At 42.1% G+C, this 21,522-nt stretch overlaps 1 protein-coding gene across 2 annotated transcripts; it reads left to right on the top strand.

The window, feature by feature from the left end:
* Nucleotides 1-210: 210 nt before the first annotated feature.
* LOC108696843 lies at nt 211-20,329 on the top strand. 2 transcript variants are annotated; one of them, XM_018226520.2, is made up of 6 exons: nt 211-669; nt 13,448-13,577; nt 14,819-14,899; nt 17,712-17,987; nt 19,594-19,756; nt 19,878-20,328. In XM_018226520.2, the coding sequence occupies exons 2-6, from the start codon at nt 13,493-13,495 to the stop codon at nt 20,098-20,100; spliced, it is 828 nt and encodes a 275-aa protein (XP_018082009.1). In that variant the 5' UTR covers nt 211-669; nt 13,448-13,492; the 3' UTR covers nt 20,101-20,328. The 2 variants fall into 2 exon arrangements, with proteins under 2 accessions (XP_018082009.1, XP_041425822.1); XM_041569888.1 differs by lacking the exon at nt 211-669 and adding an exon at nt 3,346-3,431 and having other exon boundaries at nt 13,516-13,577; nt 19,878-20,329.
* The last annotated feature ends 1,193 nt before the right edge of the window (nt 20,330-21,522 follow it).

Genomic DNA, 21,522 nt, shown 5'->3' on the forward strand with positions numbered 1-21,522 from the left:
TAAAATAAAATATAAGTATGCTGGTAGGGCAGTCACCCAGTCGATTGTAAGGCAGTACGATTGCTAGCAGTCTGGTCCATGTTGTACCACTGTCAGGACTCTATAGGGCACAGAACGCTGAAGCCACTCTGTTTAAAATCACAAGACCCACCAGTGACGTCACTTCCGGTATGTGCCTGCAGGTGGCACCAGAGAATCAAGAAGGTTTGTATACAAACAAGCCCACCGGCTGCAGGGGTCTCTGCACAGTAATATATGGGGAGAGCTTCCAGTAGAGGGATCTGTAGAACTGCACCCAGTGATCGGATTACAAGAATCCATGAGACCCCCACCTACAACGGCTTTACTTACTCACAGAAGAAAACAAAGAGGAGGAGAGTTGGAGGAGAAGGAACTTATGTTGTTTTCTTCTGCTTATCTAAAAGGGACGCAGCACCCAAACATTAATCTTATGCTGCCAGGGATGACCAGGATACTTGTTTTTGTTATTATAGTATAACTTTATTTAGAGGCTGAAATAGTTCATTAACAATCAGGGCAGGGCTGCTGCGTAGAAACCCAAAGTAGTGCCCAGAGACAGCAGCACAGTTATACAGTAAAGGAACGAGTAAAAGAAACGGTGTCTTGGGACTGGGTCTTTATATCACACCCCTCTAACAAGACTTTAAGGTAAGTGCATTTCTCACTTCTCATTTTAGTGAAGTAATGAAGGTCTCACTCATTTCTGTGAACTTTGTACCAACTAATAACAGTGTGACGCAGTTGATAAAACACTCGGGCAGAGTGACAGTGGAGAGCATCAGTATTTCAGGTTCTGCGTGAGTTTAATGTTTTGTTTTCTTTTATAGATTTTTAACAGGTAACAAAGTAGCAAAAAAAAAAAAAAGAAAATAATAGTATAATAATATATAATGATAAAAACAAGCTCCCTGTATAATTCAACCTACAGCCTTGTGCCTTTATATGGTCACAGAACAACCCCTCAGTGACTTCTAATATCCTTATCATTTACAGTAGGGGGTACATTATCCCTTATAATACATGAGTGATACTCAGAGTTCCCTGTATAACTCAGCCTGCAGCCTTGTGCCTTTATATGGTCACAGACCCCTCAGTGACTTCTAATATCCTTATCATTTACAGTAGGGGGTACATTATCCCTTATATTACATGAGTGATACTCAGAGTTCCCTGTATAACTCAGCCTGCAGCCTTGTGCCTTTATATGGTCACAGACCCCTCAGTGACTTCTAATATCCTTATCATTTACAGTAGGGGGTACATTATCCCTTATAATACATGAGTGATACTCAGAGTTCCCTGTATAACCCAGCCTGCAGCCTTGTGTCTTTATATGGTCACAGAACAACCCCTCAGTGACTTCTAATATCCTTATCATTTACAGTAGGGGGTACATTATCCCTTATAATACATGAGTGATACTCAGAGTTCCCTGTATAACTCAGCCTGCAGCCTTGTGCCTTTATATGGTCACAGACCCCTCAGTGACTTCTAATATCCTTATCATTTACAGTAGGGGGTACATTATCCCTTATAATACATGAGTGATACTCAGAGTTCCCTGTATAACTCAGCCTGCAGCCTTGTGCCTTTATATGGTCACAGAACAACCCCTCAGTGACTTCTAATATCCTTATCATTTACAGTAGGGGGTACATTATCCCTTATAATACATGAGTGATACTCAGAATTCCCTGTATAACTCAGCCTGCAGCCTTGTGCCTTTATATGGTCACAGAACAACCCCTCAGTGACTTCTAATATCCTTATCATTTACAGTAGGGGGTACATTATCCCTTATAATACATGAGTGATACTCAGAGTTCCCTGTTTATGGCCAAATAACCCCCTCTTTACAAATGATCACTGATATGGTTGGGGAGGGGGCCCTATGTGGGAGAACATTAAAAACAGAGGATGGGGTTCTTTGTCCTGTTCTGGTTGAACCAGGGCCAGACTGGGTGTATAAAGCAGCCCTGCAATAAAGAGCCCATGTGTCTATTATATATAACTGAAACTGAATTAACTTATACACTCCTACAGTTAAATGTAGAGTCAGGGAAAACCAAAGCAATAAAAAAATTGATTTTCACCTGGGTTGTGCCCACTGCTGAAATTCCCATTTGATAATATATATATATATATACTCAGTATTTGCTGCAGACAGACCTTTTCAGTGTGAAACAGCTAAAGGCAACTAAAGGTGTTTTCATTGCCACATTGTTACCTGACAGCACCAAACATTGATAATTCTGCGAGTGTTGTACCCACAGGGAATATTCACTGTTATACATTGTGGCCCTTAATTCCCTTCATACAATGTGACATTCATCACCAGACTTGAAACCTCAGACTTTTTCACATAAAGTTCTTGTTTAATCTGGACTTTATTATCATTAGTTCATGTAATGATAGATAGATAAATAGATACATAGATAGATAATAGATAGATGATAGATAGATAGATAGATAGATACATAGATAGATAGATAGATAGATAGATAGATAGATAGATAGATAGATAGATAGATAGAGATGATGATAGACAGATAGATAGACAGACAGACAGACAGACAGACAGACAGACAGACAGACAGATAGACAGACAGATAGATAGAGATGATGATAGATAAAAACGTTATTAATCCCGAGGGAAATTATTATGTTAGAGTTTACTTGTTTAACATACAGCAACACAAAAACACACATCCTATATAATAAAGTTGAAGTGTCTCTGCGTCCAGTCCGTGTGTCCGTGGGATTGCGCTACTGCGCGCTGGCGAATTTTCTGTGTCTGTGGAAATGAACTTTGCGTCGTCGTGCTTATGAAATACTGGTGGGAAGCGCACATACATCAAGGGAGCGACACACCTGCAACTCAGGGAATGAGAAAGACTATACGGGTCAGTCCGCTGGAAGTTGCAACTAGAGGGCTGGGTGCGGGACATACCGCTATTGAGTAATTATGAGAGGAAAAGTGCGCTTGAGGCGGCGCCAGGCTGTAACACGATGAAGTTGTCGGAAAAGGGAGAGAGCGGCAGGTGAAGAGGTGAGCTCTCTCTGAAGGGAATTGCCCAGCGAGCAGCAGGGTGGGAGGAAAGTGAAGGTGACGCGCAAATCACTCCAACTCCTCCTCCTCCTCCTCCTCCTGAACAGGGAGGGAGTCACCTGTGTCACACGCAGACCTGCCGCTGCTCTCACCGGGTGTCTGCTCCTTCATATCAGTGGATCTGTCGGTGGGTTGGGGAGAAGATAGAAAGGGGAGCCCCCACTCTCACCTGCCTGCCCTTGGATACGCCGCCCTTCACTCTCCTGCGGTGAATTCTCCCTCTGACTGCCATGGAGTTAGCTATCCGGTTAATAATTGCCTGCTCCCTGTACATCAACGCTGCCGGGGACTATGATGGACGGTAAGAAATGACTGGCGAGTTACCCCTCTGCCTGCTGTGCGACTGCCCTGCTTCATGGCACTTTCATTGCGCCTACACTGAGAACTTCTCTAATGTCCCCAGTATCACTGAGAACTTCTCTAATGTCCCCAGTATCACTGAGAACTTCTCTAATGTCCCCAGTCCACCTTTACTTATTCACAGACAGAAACAAACGATTTCTTCCACCTGCATACAAGGTACAGCTCCCAGAATCCTCAGTCAGTTTACATCTCAACTGAGTATTTTCCAGAACAGAATTTAGCCTATACACTGCTGGGAGTTATAGAATAGTTGTAGCATAACTTCCCACTACTTTGTGTAAATTCATCCATTTAATAAATTGGCAGGTAATTCACATCCCAGGGCAAAAGAGAAGTACTGTCAGGATCTGCAGAAAGATGCTGAATAGAGATTGGTCGTAGCTAGGACAGGGCATGGGCTTACTGAGGCTGCTGGGATTGCCCCTATTTATTTGTGGAGTGGAGGTGGGTGTCAGGCAGTTTGGCAGATGTGAGTGAGGAATGAAAGGTGCTGACAGAGATAAAGACACCTGCAGGTACTAAGGGTATAAAGTCACATCGATCTGCCCCAGAACATAACTCTTTCTACGACCTCCTTGTATTACTGGGGGGGGGGATTCTGGGATTTGTAGTTTTGCAACAGCTGTAGCCTTAAGGTCTCCTATCCCAGCACTGGGTTTATGGGAATGCCAAGTCTGTGCTTATTGATAAGCAATACATTTATTCCTAAGGACTGTTTTGGCTTTTTATATGCTAGATTTCTAATTATTAGTGAGGACTGTGGAATAAGTTGATATTAATCCTATATAATAAAGTTCAAGTGTCTCTGCGTCCGTGGGATTGCGCTACTGCGCACGTGCCCCACGGACCGTCTCTGGCGCATTTTCTACATATGTTCTAGCGCCCGTTAATTTAACGGGCTTAATGTCTAGTATGATACATAATTACATTATAATACATTACACATCATAAATAACTAAAACAAACACAATTTGCTGTTGAAAGAGAAGCATTACAATAAAAACAGCAATAGCTGCAGGTAAAAAAGATCTATTGTAACGATCAATGGAACATGATCTGCGTAAAATCAGTCGATTACTGAAGGAGCTACGATATGACTCCAGACTTTCATGTAAAGGGTGAGAATCATTTCTGAAAATACTCATCAATCTTCTTCTCCAAACTCATCTCTAAGGTCTCTAATCTCTAATCCTAGAACAGAACCTGCCCTCCTAATCAATTCATGGTCTATTTACATCAGATACCTTCATCGACTTCCCCAGCACATAGTGTTGCCACCTTTTATAATTTTTTTTACCGGTGGTGGGGTGTGACGTCAAAGGGGCGGGGTGTGATGTCAAAAGGGGCGGGGGCACGCGACGGAGACCCGCGGACGCCAGAAGAGGCAAAAAAAAAAAAGTAAGTTGCAGGGGATTGGGGGCAGGCCAAGGGCTCCTTTTGATCGTATTACAAATTTACCGGCAGCTACATTGCCGGGACATTTGTAATGAATACCGGCCCCGGCCTTGGCAGGTATTTTACCGGCTAGGCCGGTAAAATACCAGCCGGGTGGCAACACTACCAGCACACCACATCAAAACACATAACAGCAGCTACAACAGAATGATAGAACATTATCATCAGGCCCGGACTGACAATGTGCCCGTTAGAAGTCACTGAGGGGTTGTTCTGTGACCATATAAAGACACAAGGCTGCAGGCTGAGTTATACAGGGAACTCTGAGTATCACTCATGTATTATAAGGGATAATGTACCCCCTACTGTAAATGATAAGGATATTAGAAGTCACTGAGGGGTTGTTCTGTGACCATATAAAGGCACAAGGCTGCAGGCTGAGTTATACAGGGAACTCTGAGTATCACTCATGTATTATAAGGGATAATGTACCCCCTACTGTAAATGATAAGGATATTAGAAGTCACTGAGGGGTTGTTCTGTGACCATATAAAGGCACAAGGCTGCAGGCTGAGTTATACAGGGAACTCTGAGTATCACTCATGTATTATAAGGGATAATGTACCCCCTACTGTAAATGATAAGGATATTAGAAGTCACTGAGGGGTTGTTCTGTGACCATATAAAGGCACAAGGCTGCAGGCTGAGTTATACAGGGAACTCTGAGTATCACTCATGTATTATAAGGGATAATGTACCCCCTACTGTAAATGATAAGGATATTAGAAGTCACTGAGGGGTTGTTCTGTGACCATATAAAGGCACAAGGCTGCAGGCTGAGTTATACAGGGAACTCTGAGTATCACTCATGTATTATAAGGGATAATGTACCCCCTACTGTAAATGATAAGGATATTAGAAGTCACTGAGGGGTTGTTCTGTGACCATATAAAGGCACAAGGCTGCAGGCTGAGTTATACAGGGAACTCTGAGTATCACTCATGTATTATAAGGGATAATGTACCCCCTACTGTAAATGATAAGGATATTAGAAGTCACTGAGGGGTTGTTCTGTGACCATATAAAGGCACAAGGCTGCAGGCTGAGTTATACAGGGAACTCTGAGTATCACTCATGTATTATAAGGGATAATGTACCCCCTACTGTAAATGATAAGGATATTAGAAGTCACTGAGGGGTTGTTCTGTGACCATATAAAGGCACAAGGCTGCAGGCTGAGTTATACAGGGAACTCTGAGTATCACTCATGTATTATAAGGGATAATGTACCCCCTACTGTAAATGATAAGGATATTAGAAGTCACTGAGGGGTTGTTCTGTGACCATATAAAGGCACAAGGCTGCAGGCTGAGTTATACAGGGAACTCTGAGTATCACTCATGTATTATAAGGGATAATGTACCCCCTACTGTAAATGATAAGGATATTAGAAGTCACTGAGGGGTTGTTCTGTGACCATATAAAGGCACAAGGCTGCAGGCTGAGTTATACAGGGAACTCTGAGTATCACTCATGTATTATAAGGGATAATGTACCCCCTACTGTAAATGATAAGGATATTAGAAGTCACTGAGGGGTTGTTCTGTGACCATATAAAGGCACAAGGCTGCAGGCTGAGTTATACAGGGAACTCTGAGTATCACTCATGTATTATAAGGGATAATGTACCCCCTACTGTAAATGATAAGGATATTAGAAGTCACTGAGGGGTTGTTCTGTGACCATATAAAGGCACAAGGCTGCAGGCTGAGTTATACAGGGAACTATGAGTATCACTCATGTATTATTATGTATAATGTACCCCCTACTGTAAATGATAAGGATATTAGAAGTCACTGAGGGGTTGTTCTGTGACCATATAAAGACACAAGGCTGCAGGCTGAGTTAGACAGGGAACTCTGAGTATCACTCATGTATTATAAGGGATAATGTACCCCCTACTATAAATGATAAGGATATTAGAAGTCACTGAGGGGTTGTTCTGTGACCATATAAAGGCACAAGGCTGCAGGCTGAGTTATACAGGGAACTCTGAGTATCACTTGAATATCATAAGAAGTAATGTACCCCCTACTGTAATGGTAAACTATTGAATTTTAAATAAGATATTCAGGGCTTATAATAAATGGCAAATCAACAAAATGGTTAATAAGGACACACTAGATTTGTGTGGTGCCAGTAAATAATATTTTACTTTACTATAATGTAATAATAATAGTTAATTAATAACTGTAATATTTTACATTAATTACAGTTAAGAGAGAATGGCAGTTCTATATGTACATCATTTTTGCAGTTTTACCCCAATATATAAGTACAAAACCATTGTGTGTGGGCTGCTTTGATTTTTATGCATGGAATGATCTTAATCTTCTAAGGAAGAAAAGTCTACTCATGCCCTTCCCATATAGTTTTTGGCCCAGTCCAACCTACTATCAATAAACATCCCCAGGTATTTATATTCCTCTGGCTCATCTACAACAACCCCATTTATACAGACTGGTTGGAGATCAGTTCTCAACTTTCTAAAATCCACTACTAACTCCTTAGTTTTTGGCCACATCTCAAATCAAAAAAACATAATCCTGGCATAGTTACCTGCCTCCTCCAAATGAGCACCCACCCTATTTAAAGGACCAGTAAAATCAAAAATTTTTACAAAAAAATTTGTTAGAATACAACGAAAAAAAAAACCATGAAGACAAATGTCGCCCTTTTGCCTTTTTCTGTAGAGGACAGGAAAGGATAAATTCCTATCATACTTACAGTCATTTTCCTTTCCTGTTCATCCCCCTGGTCAGCATTAACCTTCGGGTAGCCCCCCCCAGGCACCGTGTAGACGTGTCCCCTAGCAATCATTTAAATTCCCCTCCTCCCTCACCACTGTGTCTCTGTAAAAAGCTAGTGAGTAAGGGTGGGCATGCTGACCAGGGGGATGGCCAGGAAAGGAAAATCACTGTAAGTATGATAGGAATTTATCCTTTCCCTGGCCATCCCTGGTCAGCATTAACCTTCGGGAAATACCAAAGCAATCAAGGGAGGGAACAATTATGCTTAACATTTTAATTCTTTTTTGTAGCACTCTGAATAATCATTTGGCCAAAATTGGCCCTACTTTTGGCTCTCGTATCAATACGATAATGCTTTATGAATGTATTAGAACTGGCCCAATTAGCTGCTCTACAGATGTCATCTGCTGAGACTCCTGCCTCTGCCGCCCAAGATGCCGCCACACTTCTCGTTGAATGAGGCCGCACTCCCTCAGGTGTATTCTCTCCCCTCAACGAATAAGCTTTCTTGATTACTGTCACAACCCATCTTCTGAGTGTTACTGTGGAAGCCACTTCACCTTTTCTTGCTCCCGTCGGAATTACAAATAACCTGTCTGATTTCCGAATCAACTCTGTGTAGCTTGCAAATACGTTTCTAGGCAACTTTTCACATTTAATGCATCACTCACATCTGTAGCCTCTGCTGGTAAGTATATTGGCTCATTAATGTGGAAACTTGAAACTACCTTCGGTAGAAATTCCAGGACTGGTCTGAGCGTAACCCCTTGAGCGTTAAAAATTGTATGTGGCGAGCGAGCTGATAATGCCTGAATTTCTGAAATTCTTCGACCTGAAGCAATAATCACCAAAAAGACATCTCTGCCACCGGCCAAAAAGGAGAATTAGACAGAACATCCAAAAGAAGTGGCAAATCCCACATTTCTTCACTGGAGGCCTAATCCTTACTACTGCCTTAAGGAACTGGATGACTAAAGGTTCTGCCGAAAGACTTCTTCCCAATATTGCTGACAACACAGATACCTGTACTCTCAAGGTGCTAGCACTGAGGCCTTTCTCCAGACCTGACTGCAAAAATTCCAGAATCTGCATTATCTCTGGCTTCTGAGGGTCAATCTCTTTGAGTGTTGCCCAAGACAAAAAACAGTCCCAAATGCTATCATATCTCCTGGAAGTGCTTGTCTTCCTGGACTTTGATAGAGTCTTAATCACTGATTCCGAATAACCCTGCTCTCTCAACCTGCAGAACTGAGTCTCCATGCCGCCAGTCTTAGTTGTTCTGGATTTGGATGAAAAATCGGACCTTGCTGTAAAAGATCTTTCCTTATTGGCAACCTGAATGGAGCCCTCACCGCCAACCTCATCAGAAGCGGATACCAAGGTCTCCTCGGCCATTCTGGTAACACTGCTATAACTTCCATCTTGGACCTGAGCACCTTCTTCAAGACTTTGAATATCATAGGAAGGGGAGGGAAAACATATGCCCAGAGACCGTTCCAATTCTGAGCCAGCGCATCCACCGCTAACGCCTGTGCATGGGGAACCCGGGAATAAAATATTCTCATCTTGGAATTCACTGGAGTGGCCATCAGATCCACTAATGGTGTTCCCATCTCCTCGTTATTAAGTTGAATACCTGCCAATTCAGACTCCATTCTCCTTGGTCCAGGTTCTGACGGCTGAGAAAGTCGGCTTGTTGATTCAAAACCCCCGGAATATGCACTGCTGTTATACCCATCAAAAACCTCTGGGCAAAACACATTATTGGCTCCACTTCCTTCATCATTGTTTGGCTTCTCGTGCCTCCTTGATTCTTTATATAGGAGACCGCTACCATGTTGTCTGACCTCACACAAATCTCTTGTCCCATAATAAAAGGCTTGAGGACTTGTAAGGCTTGAGCAACGGCCCAGAGTTCTAGCACATTTGATTGTATGTGTGATAAGTCTTGACTCCATACACCCTGGATGAAATTTCCTTGAACATAAGCTCCCCAGCCTCGTCCTGAAGCATCCGTAAATATATCTATTTGCTGCTCCCCTTGCAACGGAATCCCTCTTCTGAGGTTTGATGGTGTCATCCACCACAACATCTGTTCCTTCGCTTCCTCGGACAGGTAAATAGGCTGCTCCCAATCTTCTCTTTCTCTGTTCCATTGAGTGAGAAATAGATACTGTATGCTCCTCATGTTCCATCTCGCCCACTTGACCATTGCAATGGTGGATGTCAGTGTACTCAAGAATTTCATGAACTGCCTGGCTGGAATCCACTGTAGGTGTCTTGTCAATGCTACCATTCGGGTAATTTTGAAAATCTTTTCTCTTGGAAGCGATACCAGACCTAAACGCGTATCTATTAGACCTCCCAAGTAAATCAGTGTCTGCGTCGGGTGTAGCTGACTCTTCTCTAAATTGAGAATCCAGCCAAATCTTTGGAGCTCCTGCACAGCCCGATTTCGATGACTGATCAACGTCTCCTATTCCCTTGCTACTAACAGCAAATCGCCGAGGAAGTGATAGATTTCTATCTTCATCCTTCTCAACCTTGCAATAACTACTATCAAAACCTTTGAAAAGGTCCTTGGTGAGGTGGAAAGCCCGAATGGAAGGCATCTGAATTGTAAATGCTGGCTCTGAAAGCAAAATCTGAGAAAACGCTGATGACTTAGCGCCACGGGGACGTGCAAGTAAGCATCCCTTAGATCTATAGAGATTAACCAATCTCCTGGATTTATTGCCGCCTTTATAGTCTGTAGAGTCTCCATCTTGAAATGCCGAGGCTCTATGAATCGATTTAATTTCCTGAGATCCAAGATGGGCCTCATTTCGCCTGATGTTTTCTGCACTAGGAAGAGTGGAGAATAGAACCCTCTTCCTACCTCTGCTTCTGGCACTTGTGCCACTGCCTGCTTCAAAATTAACTTTCTTATGTAATCGAGCAAAATAATCCTCTTTTGCTCCTCCACCGGTACTGGTGTCTCCACAAATACGGTCTGCATGGGTGTAACTGAAAATTCTAACTTGTAACCTCTCATTATTATTGATGTAACCCATGCGTCTCTTGTCTCTTCTGCCCAGACTCCCGCAAAAAGTAACAATCTTGCTCCTACCGGAATCTGGGCAGGCGTCTCCTCATTGCTGTTTGGGTTGATTCCTTGGAGATCTTGCCCCCGCGGACTTGTTTCCTCTAAGGAAATTGGACTGGCCCGCCTTCCAAGATGTTGATCGAAAAAATTGTCTGGCTGGTCTGTAGGTCTTTGCTTCTTCCCTGCGTCTAGATGTAAATCTATCTTGGCGTCTTTGAACATTCCTAAAACGCTTTGGTGTTTGGGGTAGAAAAGTACTCTTCCCGCCGGAAGATTTGGATATAATATCATCCAGTGCCTTTCCAAACAGCATCTTACCCTCAAAAGGAAGCTTACAAAGGACATTCTTAGATGCAGTATCTGCGAACCAAGCCTTTAGCCATAAGGCACGTCGGGCCGCTATCGCAAAGGTCATTCCTCTTGCGGCTAACTTCGCTAGATCAACTGAGGCCTCCAAACAAAAGTTGCATGCCATCTTAATATCATTTAGGCACTGTAGGACCTGCTCACCTACTGCTGCCCCCTCCAAAGTCTGAATAACTTCTTCAGACCACAAGGACATAGCCTTGACAACTGATATTAAAGCCACCGCAGGCCTACACATGGCTCCAGCCACGATATATGATTTCTTCAATTCCGTTTCCATTCTCTTTTCCATGGGCAGCTTAAGTGCAGACAAATCATCTATCGGGAGTGCCGTCTTCTTTGACAGGCGTGCCACGGGGCATCCACTACAGGTGGTGTATCCCAAATCTCCGTACACTCTGCTGAAAAAGGGTACATTTTCTCCAATTTTGGCTCTATTGGGACCCTCCTAGGACCCTTCTGCCACTTAGAGGATAGAAGCTCCGGAACTTCCTTATGTACAGGAAACACCTGTTTCTTCCTTCTAGGAATAAACAAAGAAGTGGAAGGCTGTTCATCCTCTTGAAACACTAAAGTCTGCTTAATTGCCCGTCAATAATAAGGGAACAGCCTGCTCTTTTCGCAGTAACTTACCAGAATATGACTCACCATACACCTGAGAAAGCGGCACAATTCTCGGCAGCCAGCCCAACTCACACCGCAGCACAGCAAAGTTGCAGCTAGGGCGCAGGAACTGGCTGCCGGCAAGTTATTTAAAGGTTCGCGCTGTGGACGCACATGGATGACGTCATCAGATCGCGCCCCACAGCTCCGTTACCAGCCATGCTGACACCCTGTCCCCGGCCGCTACGAGGGACCCCATCTTGAGGAAGCGCTATGGCAACCACAACAGCTGAGCCTCGGGCAGAGAGAACCATGAACTGTGCCCGGAATCCAGCCCAAAAGGACCGGGTGAGTCATAAAATAAAGACTTCTCTAACAAATTAGAGGACACTCTCACGAGCTAAGAAAAAAAGACACAGTGGTGAGGGAGGAGGGGAATTTAAATGATTGCTAGGGGACACGTCTACACGGTGCCTGGGGGGGCGGGGCTACCCGAAGGTTAATGCTGACCAGGGGGATGGCCAGGGAAGTGGAGTTTCTGTAAGTTATTTCTTAAAGGAAATCTATACCCCCCAAACAATGTAGGTCTCTATAAAAAGATTTTGCATAAAACAGCTCATATGTAAAATCCTGCTTCATGTAAATAAACCATTTTCATAATAATATACTTGTCTAGTAGTATGTGCCATTGGGTAATCATAAATAGAAAATTGCCATTTTAAAAAATAAGGGCCGCCCCCTGAGATCGTAGGATTCACTGTACTCACAAATATACCAACAAACCATACATGTTAGGTCACATGAGCCAATTAACAGACAGAGTTCTGCCTTTTGCTTCCACACTTCTTCCTGTTACAGTTAGAGCTGCAGTATTTCTGGTCAGGTGATCTCTTCCTGTTACAGTTAGAGCTGCAGTATTTCTGGTCAGGTGATCTCTTCCTGTTACAGTTAGAGCTGCAGTATTTCTGGTCAGGGGATCTCTTCCTGTTACAGTTAGAGCTGCAGTATTTCTGGTCAGGTGATCTCTTCCTGTTACAGTTAGAGCTGCAGTATTTCTGGTCAGGTGATCTCTTCCTGTTACAGTTAGAGCTGCAGTATTTCTGGTCAGGTGATCTCTTCCTGTTACAGTTAGAGCTGCAGTATTTCTGGTCAGGTGATCTCTGAGACAGCAGACAGACCATCACGAAATGGTGGCTCAAGCCAAGAGATGTAAAAGGGCAATATTTACTTAAATATATATTCCAGTTTGGTAAGATTCTTTAATATGCCACTTAATATGATATGAACTATCTGTTGCTTAAGAGTTCATTTTGGGGGTATAGTTTTCCTTTAATAAAGGCTTTGCTTTTTTAAATTTTAATTTGTCTTTGATTTTTTTGTAAAAATTTTTGATGTTACTGGTCCTTTAACAAGAAGATAGTGGCACCTCCACACCAAGATGAGGCTGGTAAGCAAACTGCAAAGGATCGAGGGGTGACTCCACCACCTCCCTAAGTTGTATTAAAACGATTCTAATCCGACCCTAATATTGATGTCGTGAGCCTTTGGTGAATTTGTGCTCATTTATGTTTTTGTTGCTCCGCTGCCGGCCAAGCTGCTGTCTCTTTGCTGCTATTTATGTACAACCTTTGTAGATCTGTAACTATCAGAAATTGTCTAGCAAAGTATATTGTAATAATATACTGATATTTTTAGGCAGTTGTGGCTACGGAGGGATAAGGAAGATGACAAACTCCTGACATGACTTTATGTTGCTGTTACAGCTTTGTCTCACTAAAGCCCATTATGTGGCCCATTATGAGGACAGAACTGCTCCAACATTGTGGTGAGTGTGTGACTGTAATTCCCTGACTCTAACCTTATCCTCTCCCACAGCTTTCCATCTCATTCATAATCAAACTGCAAGAAACCAGCAAGTACTAAGCACAATTCAGCAGGAACAGCCCCTAGGTTTACTCATAGTCAGTACAGAGAGATCCCATAAAACTATGGCAGCATAGGTATTCCCTGTACTAAGCACAATTCAGCAGGAACAGTCCCTAAGTTTGCTCATAGTCTGTACAGAGAGATCCCATAAAACTATGGCAGCATAGGTATTCCCTGTACTAAGCACAATTCAGCAGGAACAGTCCCCTAAGTTTGCTCATAGTCTGTACAGAGAGATCCCATAAAACGATGGCAGCATAGGTATTCCCTGTACTAAGCACAATTCAGCAGGAACAGTCCCTAAGTTTGCTCATAGTCTGTACAGAGAGATCCTATAAAACTATGGCAGCAAAGGTATTCCCTGTACTAAGCACAATTCAGCAGGAACAGTCCCTAAATTTTCTCATAGTCTGTACAGAGAGATCCCATAAAACTATGGCAGCATAGGTATTCCCTGTACTAAGCACAATTCAGCAGGAACAGTCCCCTAAGTTTGCTCATAGTCTGTACAGAGAGATCCCATAAAACTATGGCAGCATAGGTATTCCCCTGTACTAAGCACAATTCAGCAGGAACAGTCCCCTAAGTTTGCTCATAGTCTGTACAGAGAGATCCCATAAAACTATGGCAGCATAGGTATTCCCTGTACTAAGCACAATTCAGCAGGAACAGTCCCTAAGTTTGCTCATAGTCTGTACAGAGAGATCCCATAAAACTATGGCAGCATAGGTATTCCCTGTACTAGGCACAATTCAGCAGGAACAGTCCCCTAAGTTTGCTCATAGTCTGTACAGAGAGATCCCGTAGAACTGTGCAAAGAGTCAATCCTGTACATTCCAGCCCAGTCCTCCTGCTGAACTCTATGGTAGCTGGGCAGAAGTGACAGATAGGAATATAGCAGGGGTTAATAGTAATGTGGGTGAGTAGGGGATGAGCAGGTAGAATCAGTGAGTGGAAGTTGGTAATGAGTACAGAGTGAGCTGACAGGGAGTAGTAGGGGAGTAACATTTCAGAAGAGTAACTTTTCATTGTTCCACTTATTGATCTATGTACATGTTGATCTTATCTATTCTATCCACCCTCTTGCCTTGGACAATGAATTTTTGAACAGCTCATATCTGCCTATTTTCTGCTTCTCAGGTTGTGGATTAGTAGGACAACACCCACACTGTGGGGCCATTCTCTTCTGTCTGACAGTCTTCATTGTGATCTCCCAGTACTGTGAGTATATTTTAGCTGCTAGAGGATAAAGTATGGATGGGTGAGTGTCTGTTGTTAGAGCTGCAGTTCAGCAGAAGGTGCTGTAGTCTGGAAGCTAAATACTTTAAAGCAGTGGGTTTACAATCAATTCGTTGTGACCCAAACAGCCCAAATCAAAACTAGTTTTTCGGGTCAAAACTTGCACCCAGGCAGTGATGCTCTACATCATGTGCTGGACTCTGTAACCTTTAAAATAAATGAATGTAAAATAGAGGGGCCTATTCTAAGCACTTTTGTCATTTTTATTCATTATTTATTTTGTTTTGATTCCAAGATATTAAGGGATACATGTACTGTTAATATGAATGAATTGTGTTACAACAGCGCCACCTGCTGGTCAGTTTCCCACCAGTCTGACCAGCAAGTAGTCAAGGAAGTTGTCAGGAGAAAGAAAGAGGCTGATGTTCTTCTGCTTAGGAATAAAATTAGAAACCTTTCTCACATCTTTCCTAAGCAGAAGAACATCAGCCTCTTTCTTTCTCCTGACAACTTCCTTGACTACTTGCTGGTCAGACTGGTGGGAAAATTTTTAAAAAAGAGGAGAAAAAACCTTGTTTGTGACTGTATGTTGCCTTCAATGGTTATAACTAACCCTCACTTCTCTAGATAGTGTATCAATTAACCTAAATAAATTACTTCTTCCGCTCAATTCATTCACCACCTGATCACCGAAAGTACATTGACCCCACAAGTGGGAGAAGGCAGAAACTGGAGGGCTGCGGTCTCGTTTTTTTTAAACTTTTCTTAGTAGAAGAGGCTATTTAACCCTAAAAAACCTCAAACCCTTCAGTTCTTGGAGAGAAAACAGCTTCAAGATTAAGTTGTAGAAAAGAGACCTGTCTTTTTTTTAAAAAAAATGAAATAATTAATAAAAGAAATAAGAGTCGTGTCTCGCCCTAACGCGCGTTTCGCCACAGCTTTCTCGAAAGGCAAGTATTGAATGGTTCAGTCCGTTATTTTATTATAGCCGCATGTTCACTTTCAGTTTCTGCCTTCTCCCACTTTAGTAGTAGTAAGATTTCTTGGGAGCAACTCCACCAACTATCTCTTTTCTCAATTCCTCGATTATTCTCAAGGAGCAGCGAACCTCCAATTGAGAAGCACTCATTTAAATTTTAACAGATGAATCCTCAGCACCGGTCACTTTTTAAGTTACGACATTAATTGCTATAATAAACATGAATTAGAAGGTGTTTAATCAACTAATACAGCACAGGCACTTTATAATTTAATCGGATCAACTGTAATTTATTAATCAATTGACACAATATTGGGGATTTTATAAATCAACCGTCTTACGCTTTAACACCAGAATATTCAGTCGACAGGGGGACGCGCAGAGCCGGTGTAGCGACAATCAATATTCTGTATAAAATGAAGCACAAGCACTTTGTATTTATTCAACACAAGGTGTGGGGCCAATGTACTGGCGTTGATCAGATGGTGAATGAATTGAGCGGAAGAAGTAATTTATTTAAGTTAATTGATACACTATCTAGAGAAGTGAGGGTTAAGTATAACCATTGAAGGCAACATACAGTCACAAACAAGGTTCTTTCTCTCTTCTCTTTTTTTAAAATTCAACTTTTTATCCTTGTGTGTTCTGTAGTTCCAGGAGACACTTCAATAAAGAAAGTTAGTGAAACCCTATTATTACTGGTGGGAAACTGACCAGCAGGTGGCGCTGTTGTAACAAAATTCATTCATAGTAACAGTACATGTATTCCTTAAATGGATACTGTCATTGGAAAAAAAATTTTTTCAAAAGGAATCAGTTAATAGAGCTGCCCCAGCAGAATTCTGCAATGAAATCCATTTCTCAAAAGAGCAAACAGATTTTTTTATATTCAATTTTGAAATCTGACATGGGGCTAGACATATTGTCAATTTCCCAGCTGCCCCAAGTCATGTGACTGATAAACTTCACTCACTCTTTACTGCTGTACTGCAAGTTGGAGTGATATCACCCCCCCTTTTCCCCCCAGCAGCCAAACAAAAGAACAATGGGAAGGTAACCAGATAGCAGCTCCCTAACACAAGATAACAGCTGCCTGGTAGATCTAAGAACAACACTCAATAGTAAAATCCAGGTCCCACTGAGACACATTCAGTTACATTGAGAAGGAAAAACAGCAGCCTGCCAGAAAGCATTTCTCTCCTAAAGTGCAGGCACAAGTCACATGACCAGGGACAGCTGGGAAACTGACAAAATGTCTAGCCCCATGTCAGATTTCCAAATTGAATATAAAAAAATCTGTCTGGTCTTTTGAGAAATGGATTTCAGTGCAGAATTCTGCTGGAGCAGCACTATTAACTGATTCATTTTGAGAAAAAAATTTTTTCCCATGACAGTATCCCTTTAATATCTTGGAATCAAAAATAAATTAATGAATGCACATTACAAAAATGCTTAGAATCAAGCCCTCATCAATTTTACAGTCACTTATTTTAAAGATTTACTTATCCTTTAACGCTCACCAGTAGGGCCCCTCCTGCACCTCGCAGTCCCCGACATTCGCTGTCATAAGTTATAATAGTTGCTTAGTGATGTCATTTCTGTCACATGACTCGCTGAAACTTGTGTATTGGAATAAATAATGTATTGTGTGTTATAAAAGTCACCTTGCGGGTTCCATGACCTGTATATATATATTTATATATGAGAGTGAGAGTGGGGCCATGGGGTGTATAACATTATATATATATAAATATGAGAGTGAGAGTGGGGCCATGGGGTGTATAACTGATCGCTGTTTACTCTGTATCACACCAGGTGCTGAGGGACATCCCTATTACTGTGTTGGAACGTTCCATGCGTCGGATCTACGCAATCAGTATTTGGTCATCACCAAACGGGGGGAAACTTACTGCCAGTTTGTCACATCCGCGCAGATTCCGGAGACGTTCGATTGCACCGAGAAATCCAGGGCCACATTAATCAATCAGACGTCTGTAAAGTTCATAACAGATGAGCCGATCCACGACCAATTTCATCTGGACTACGGGAAGACTGGGGAGCGCGGGAAAACAGCCTTTATCCTTAATCCAAGTAAAACATGTGTAGCGCTGTAGTAAACTGACTTTACAGTTTTAGCTACTTTCAGTGTGGGGTAATACCACAAATGAGGCCCTCTCTCTCTCAGGGGTAAGACCTCGCAACGGGGTGGAGGCAGGGTGTAGTGCAACTGTAACCAGGTGCAATCACACAATAAATGGGCACCAGTAGTTCTTTAATGCTTAACCAACGAACTGTATTTATTCAACATAGTACAGATCCACAAAGGAGTATTCAGAACATAGAGTAAGTAGCATAAAGGAAGCAAATAGTCCCAGCACCAGGCATTGGGCTGGATCCCTACAGGCAAGGGTTCATGTCAGCAGAGGTAGGAGAGTAATGTGGAAGGTACAAGCAGCTTTCAGGATCTCTTTAGTTGGCATCTAGGGGAATTCCTATCATCCCCAGTCTCAACACTTTGTCAGTACTTCTGGGCTATTAGTACCCGGGATCTTAATCCCTCTAATGTCTCCTCGTCGGAGCTTTGAGCTGCTCAACTACCTAAGCTATCTATCACTCCTAGAGTGATCTGTCACAGAGTACTGCTATCTATTTACTAGGACCAATGCTCCTAGGACCACACTACCCATTCCCTTCCAGCCTGCTTGGTTGGGCTAAAGAAATGGACCCAGACCGCATGGTTCGCAAGACCTTTATACTACTGCACAGAGCCATCTGGTGTACACTGTGAGAACTGCAGGGGTTACATAAGCACAAGGTCCCCATAAGGACCCACTTAGGCGTCCATATTACTAGGGATGTGCCTGTCAATAATGTATACGGGTGTCTAAATTTTCACATCCCAACACATGCAACAACCTCATGTTTAATTACATATAGGGGCAGATTTGTCAAATATCAAATGGGGAAATCCAGAAGATTTAGAGCTTATTTGTTACTGTCACAGAAATGGCTCTTCTGATGCCCGTGCCAGTGGGGTGAGGTTATATATTGAATAAAGTAACCCCTCTTGTAAATGATATCCTTATAAACGGTGCTTAGTGATGTCATTTCTGTCACATGACTCACTGAAACTTGTGTATTATAATAAATAAAGTGCCCCCTGTTGCAAAATATGAGGATATTAGAAGTTACCTCGGAGTTCCATGACCTGTACGGCCTCATCCATTTATATGGTCATATTTGGCCCAGGGATTAGGCACATGGAGTGCTGAGCTGTGTATATAGTGATAGTCAATAGGGAAAACATCTGAATAACCCTCCTTTATATACAGATATATATAGTGAATAAAGTACCCCCTCTTGTAAAATATAAGGATATTATAAGTTACCGAGGAGTTTCATGACCATATAAAAGTACGAGGCCGAAGGCCGAGTGTTTTTATACAGGTCATGGATCTCCGAGGTGACTTCTAATATCCTTATATTTTACAACTGGGGGTACTTTATTTATTATAATACACAAGTTTCAGTGAGTCATGTGACAGAAATGACATCAGAACTCACCGTTTATAACTGATGACATCAGAACTCACCGTTTATAAGGATATAATTTACAGGATATTCATGGCTTTTGTTTTGCTTCTGTATGAGCCAATAGAAGCCGATACTGATAATAAACTGAATGTTGTATTTACAGAATGTTATAGATCAACACCTGACGATATGGCGACTGTGACATCACATGACCCTACGGTTTCGCCAAATACCGATATACCCACAGCATCGCAGAAAGGCCGACACTATTTGTATATTTTGGCAGCTGCCTCTGTGATTTTTATTGTGGGGATAATGATATACAGGTAAGTCCAACTATCAGAGCACTCACCTGTCATATATATTTTATTATTTCCACATAGCGGCTTGTACAAGGGGACGTTGGGGGGCGACACTTGCTGAAAATATTTTCTATTTTCCCTGTAGGAAGAGACTCTCTCGGGGGTCCACCTTGAGCTCTGCCCCCCAAGAAACACCGAATAACCGTCTGAAATTCCCAGAGAAAGAAATGAGCACAAATGAACCTCTGATTCCACTGGAACAAGTGGGAAATGAAGATGTTGGACATAAGAGATCCGGAGTGAAAGTCTTCAATTTGGGGAAATTCGGGTTGGAGAAGGAGAGCGACATTGATCAGATCAGTTATTAAAGTGCTCATGAGTTGGTGGGACCGAGGGGAAGATCAGAACCTTAAAGGGGAACTGTTACTGCAAGAAAATTCCACCCGACTATAGTAAATATTCCAGCTTTTCATATCTATAATGGTAACATCGGGGTCGCTTGCATTGACATAAAGGGGCACATTTAATAAGCTCAAGTGAAGGATTCGAATGAAAAAAACTTCGAATTTCGAAGTATTTTTTTGGCTACTTTGACCATCGAATTGGCTACTTCGACCTTCGACTACAACTTCGACTTCTAATTGAACTATTCGACCATTCGATAGTCGAGCTACTGTCTCTTTAAAAAATACTTCGACCACCTACTTCGTCACCTAAAACCCACCGAGCACCAATGTTAGGCAATTTGTGTTCGAAGGAAAATCGTTCGATCGATGAATTTTAAATCCTTCGATTTTTCCTTCGATCGTTTGATCGAAGTATTTGTGGTAAATCCTTTGACTTCGATATTCCAAGCCGAAGGATTTTACTTCGATAGTCGAATATCGAGGGTTAATTACATGTGCCCCATAATATCAGGCCTGCTATAAATAAACCATTTATTTTACCAAAACAATCGAATTCATAATAATTCGGAATAAGTAAAATACATTGTTTTTGGATTCAGCTGAAGATGCAAAGAGAATATTAACCCTAAGTATAATTTTTAGAACAAAGTCGGGAATACGGTTCATTCAGTTTCCCGGATTTATAAAGGTTTGGATTCATGTTGGCTGAACATTAAGGATCTGCCAAAAAAGTGCTGAGATTTATCCAAATGCCGATCAAACCCAAGATTGGACACCCAATAATATTGTAACAATTTGGGTAAACGGGCTGTTGTTATTAAACAGCTACTAGTTTGGGTGCAGTTGTAGCTGTAATAGTTCCTCTCTAAGGACTTTCTGTATGACGTCCTGTATTATTCTCTCCCCTGTTGGGCCCCTCAATACTGCAGTATGGCAGCACCTACACTGTGTTGGGGTGTCGCTAATGCTCCTTACTCCTCTATGCAGCATCGCACTGATTAGTAACTATACAGGGGGCCATAATGAGTAGAAACAATGACATTTAAGATATTAATTCTGAATGACGGTTTGCCATGTGCACCTGATGGGGTTAATACTGTATATTCCACCCCCAAAACAAAATAGTGAAGCAACAACTTTTTTGGGCTATAAAATAACTCTTTGAGTATAATTACAGCTATTAATGGATATAGGGCCATCCTTTTAGTCACTTTGCTCACAAGAGCTTGTAATTAAAACAGGAGTGAACGTCTTAGTTTGTATAAATTCAAGGAAATCCACATTTGGATTAGAAGGAGGGGTCCTCTCACCAATAACCATAACTTGGAGCAAATACTTTGTTATGAGTTTGTCTTTACACAATGGAAACTTGTTTCTGTGGGG

This window comes from Xenopus laevis, chromosome 7L (genome assembly GCF_017654675.1).
Source record: "Xenopus laevis strain J_2021 chromosome 7L, Xenopus_laevis_v10.1, whole genome shotgun sequence".
Classification (NCBI taxonomy): Eukaryota; Metazoa; Chordata; class Amphibia; order Anura; family Pipidae; genus Xenopus; species Xenopus laevis.

Coding starts and splice junctions, on each gene's coding strand:
- LOC108696843 (XM_041569888.1), top strand. CDS start 3,361: ATGGAGTTAGCTATCCGGTTAATAATTGCCTGCTCCCTGTACATCAAC. Junction 14,900..17,711: donor CATTGTGATCTCCCAGTACT/GTGAGTATATTT, acceptor GTATCACACCAG/GTGCTGAGGGACATCCCTAT. Junction 17,988..19,593: donor AGCCTTTATCCTTAATCCAA/GTAAAACATGTG, acceptor TTGTATTTACAG/AATGTTATAGATCAACACCT.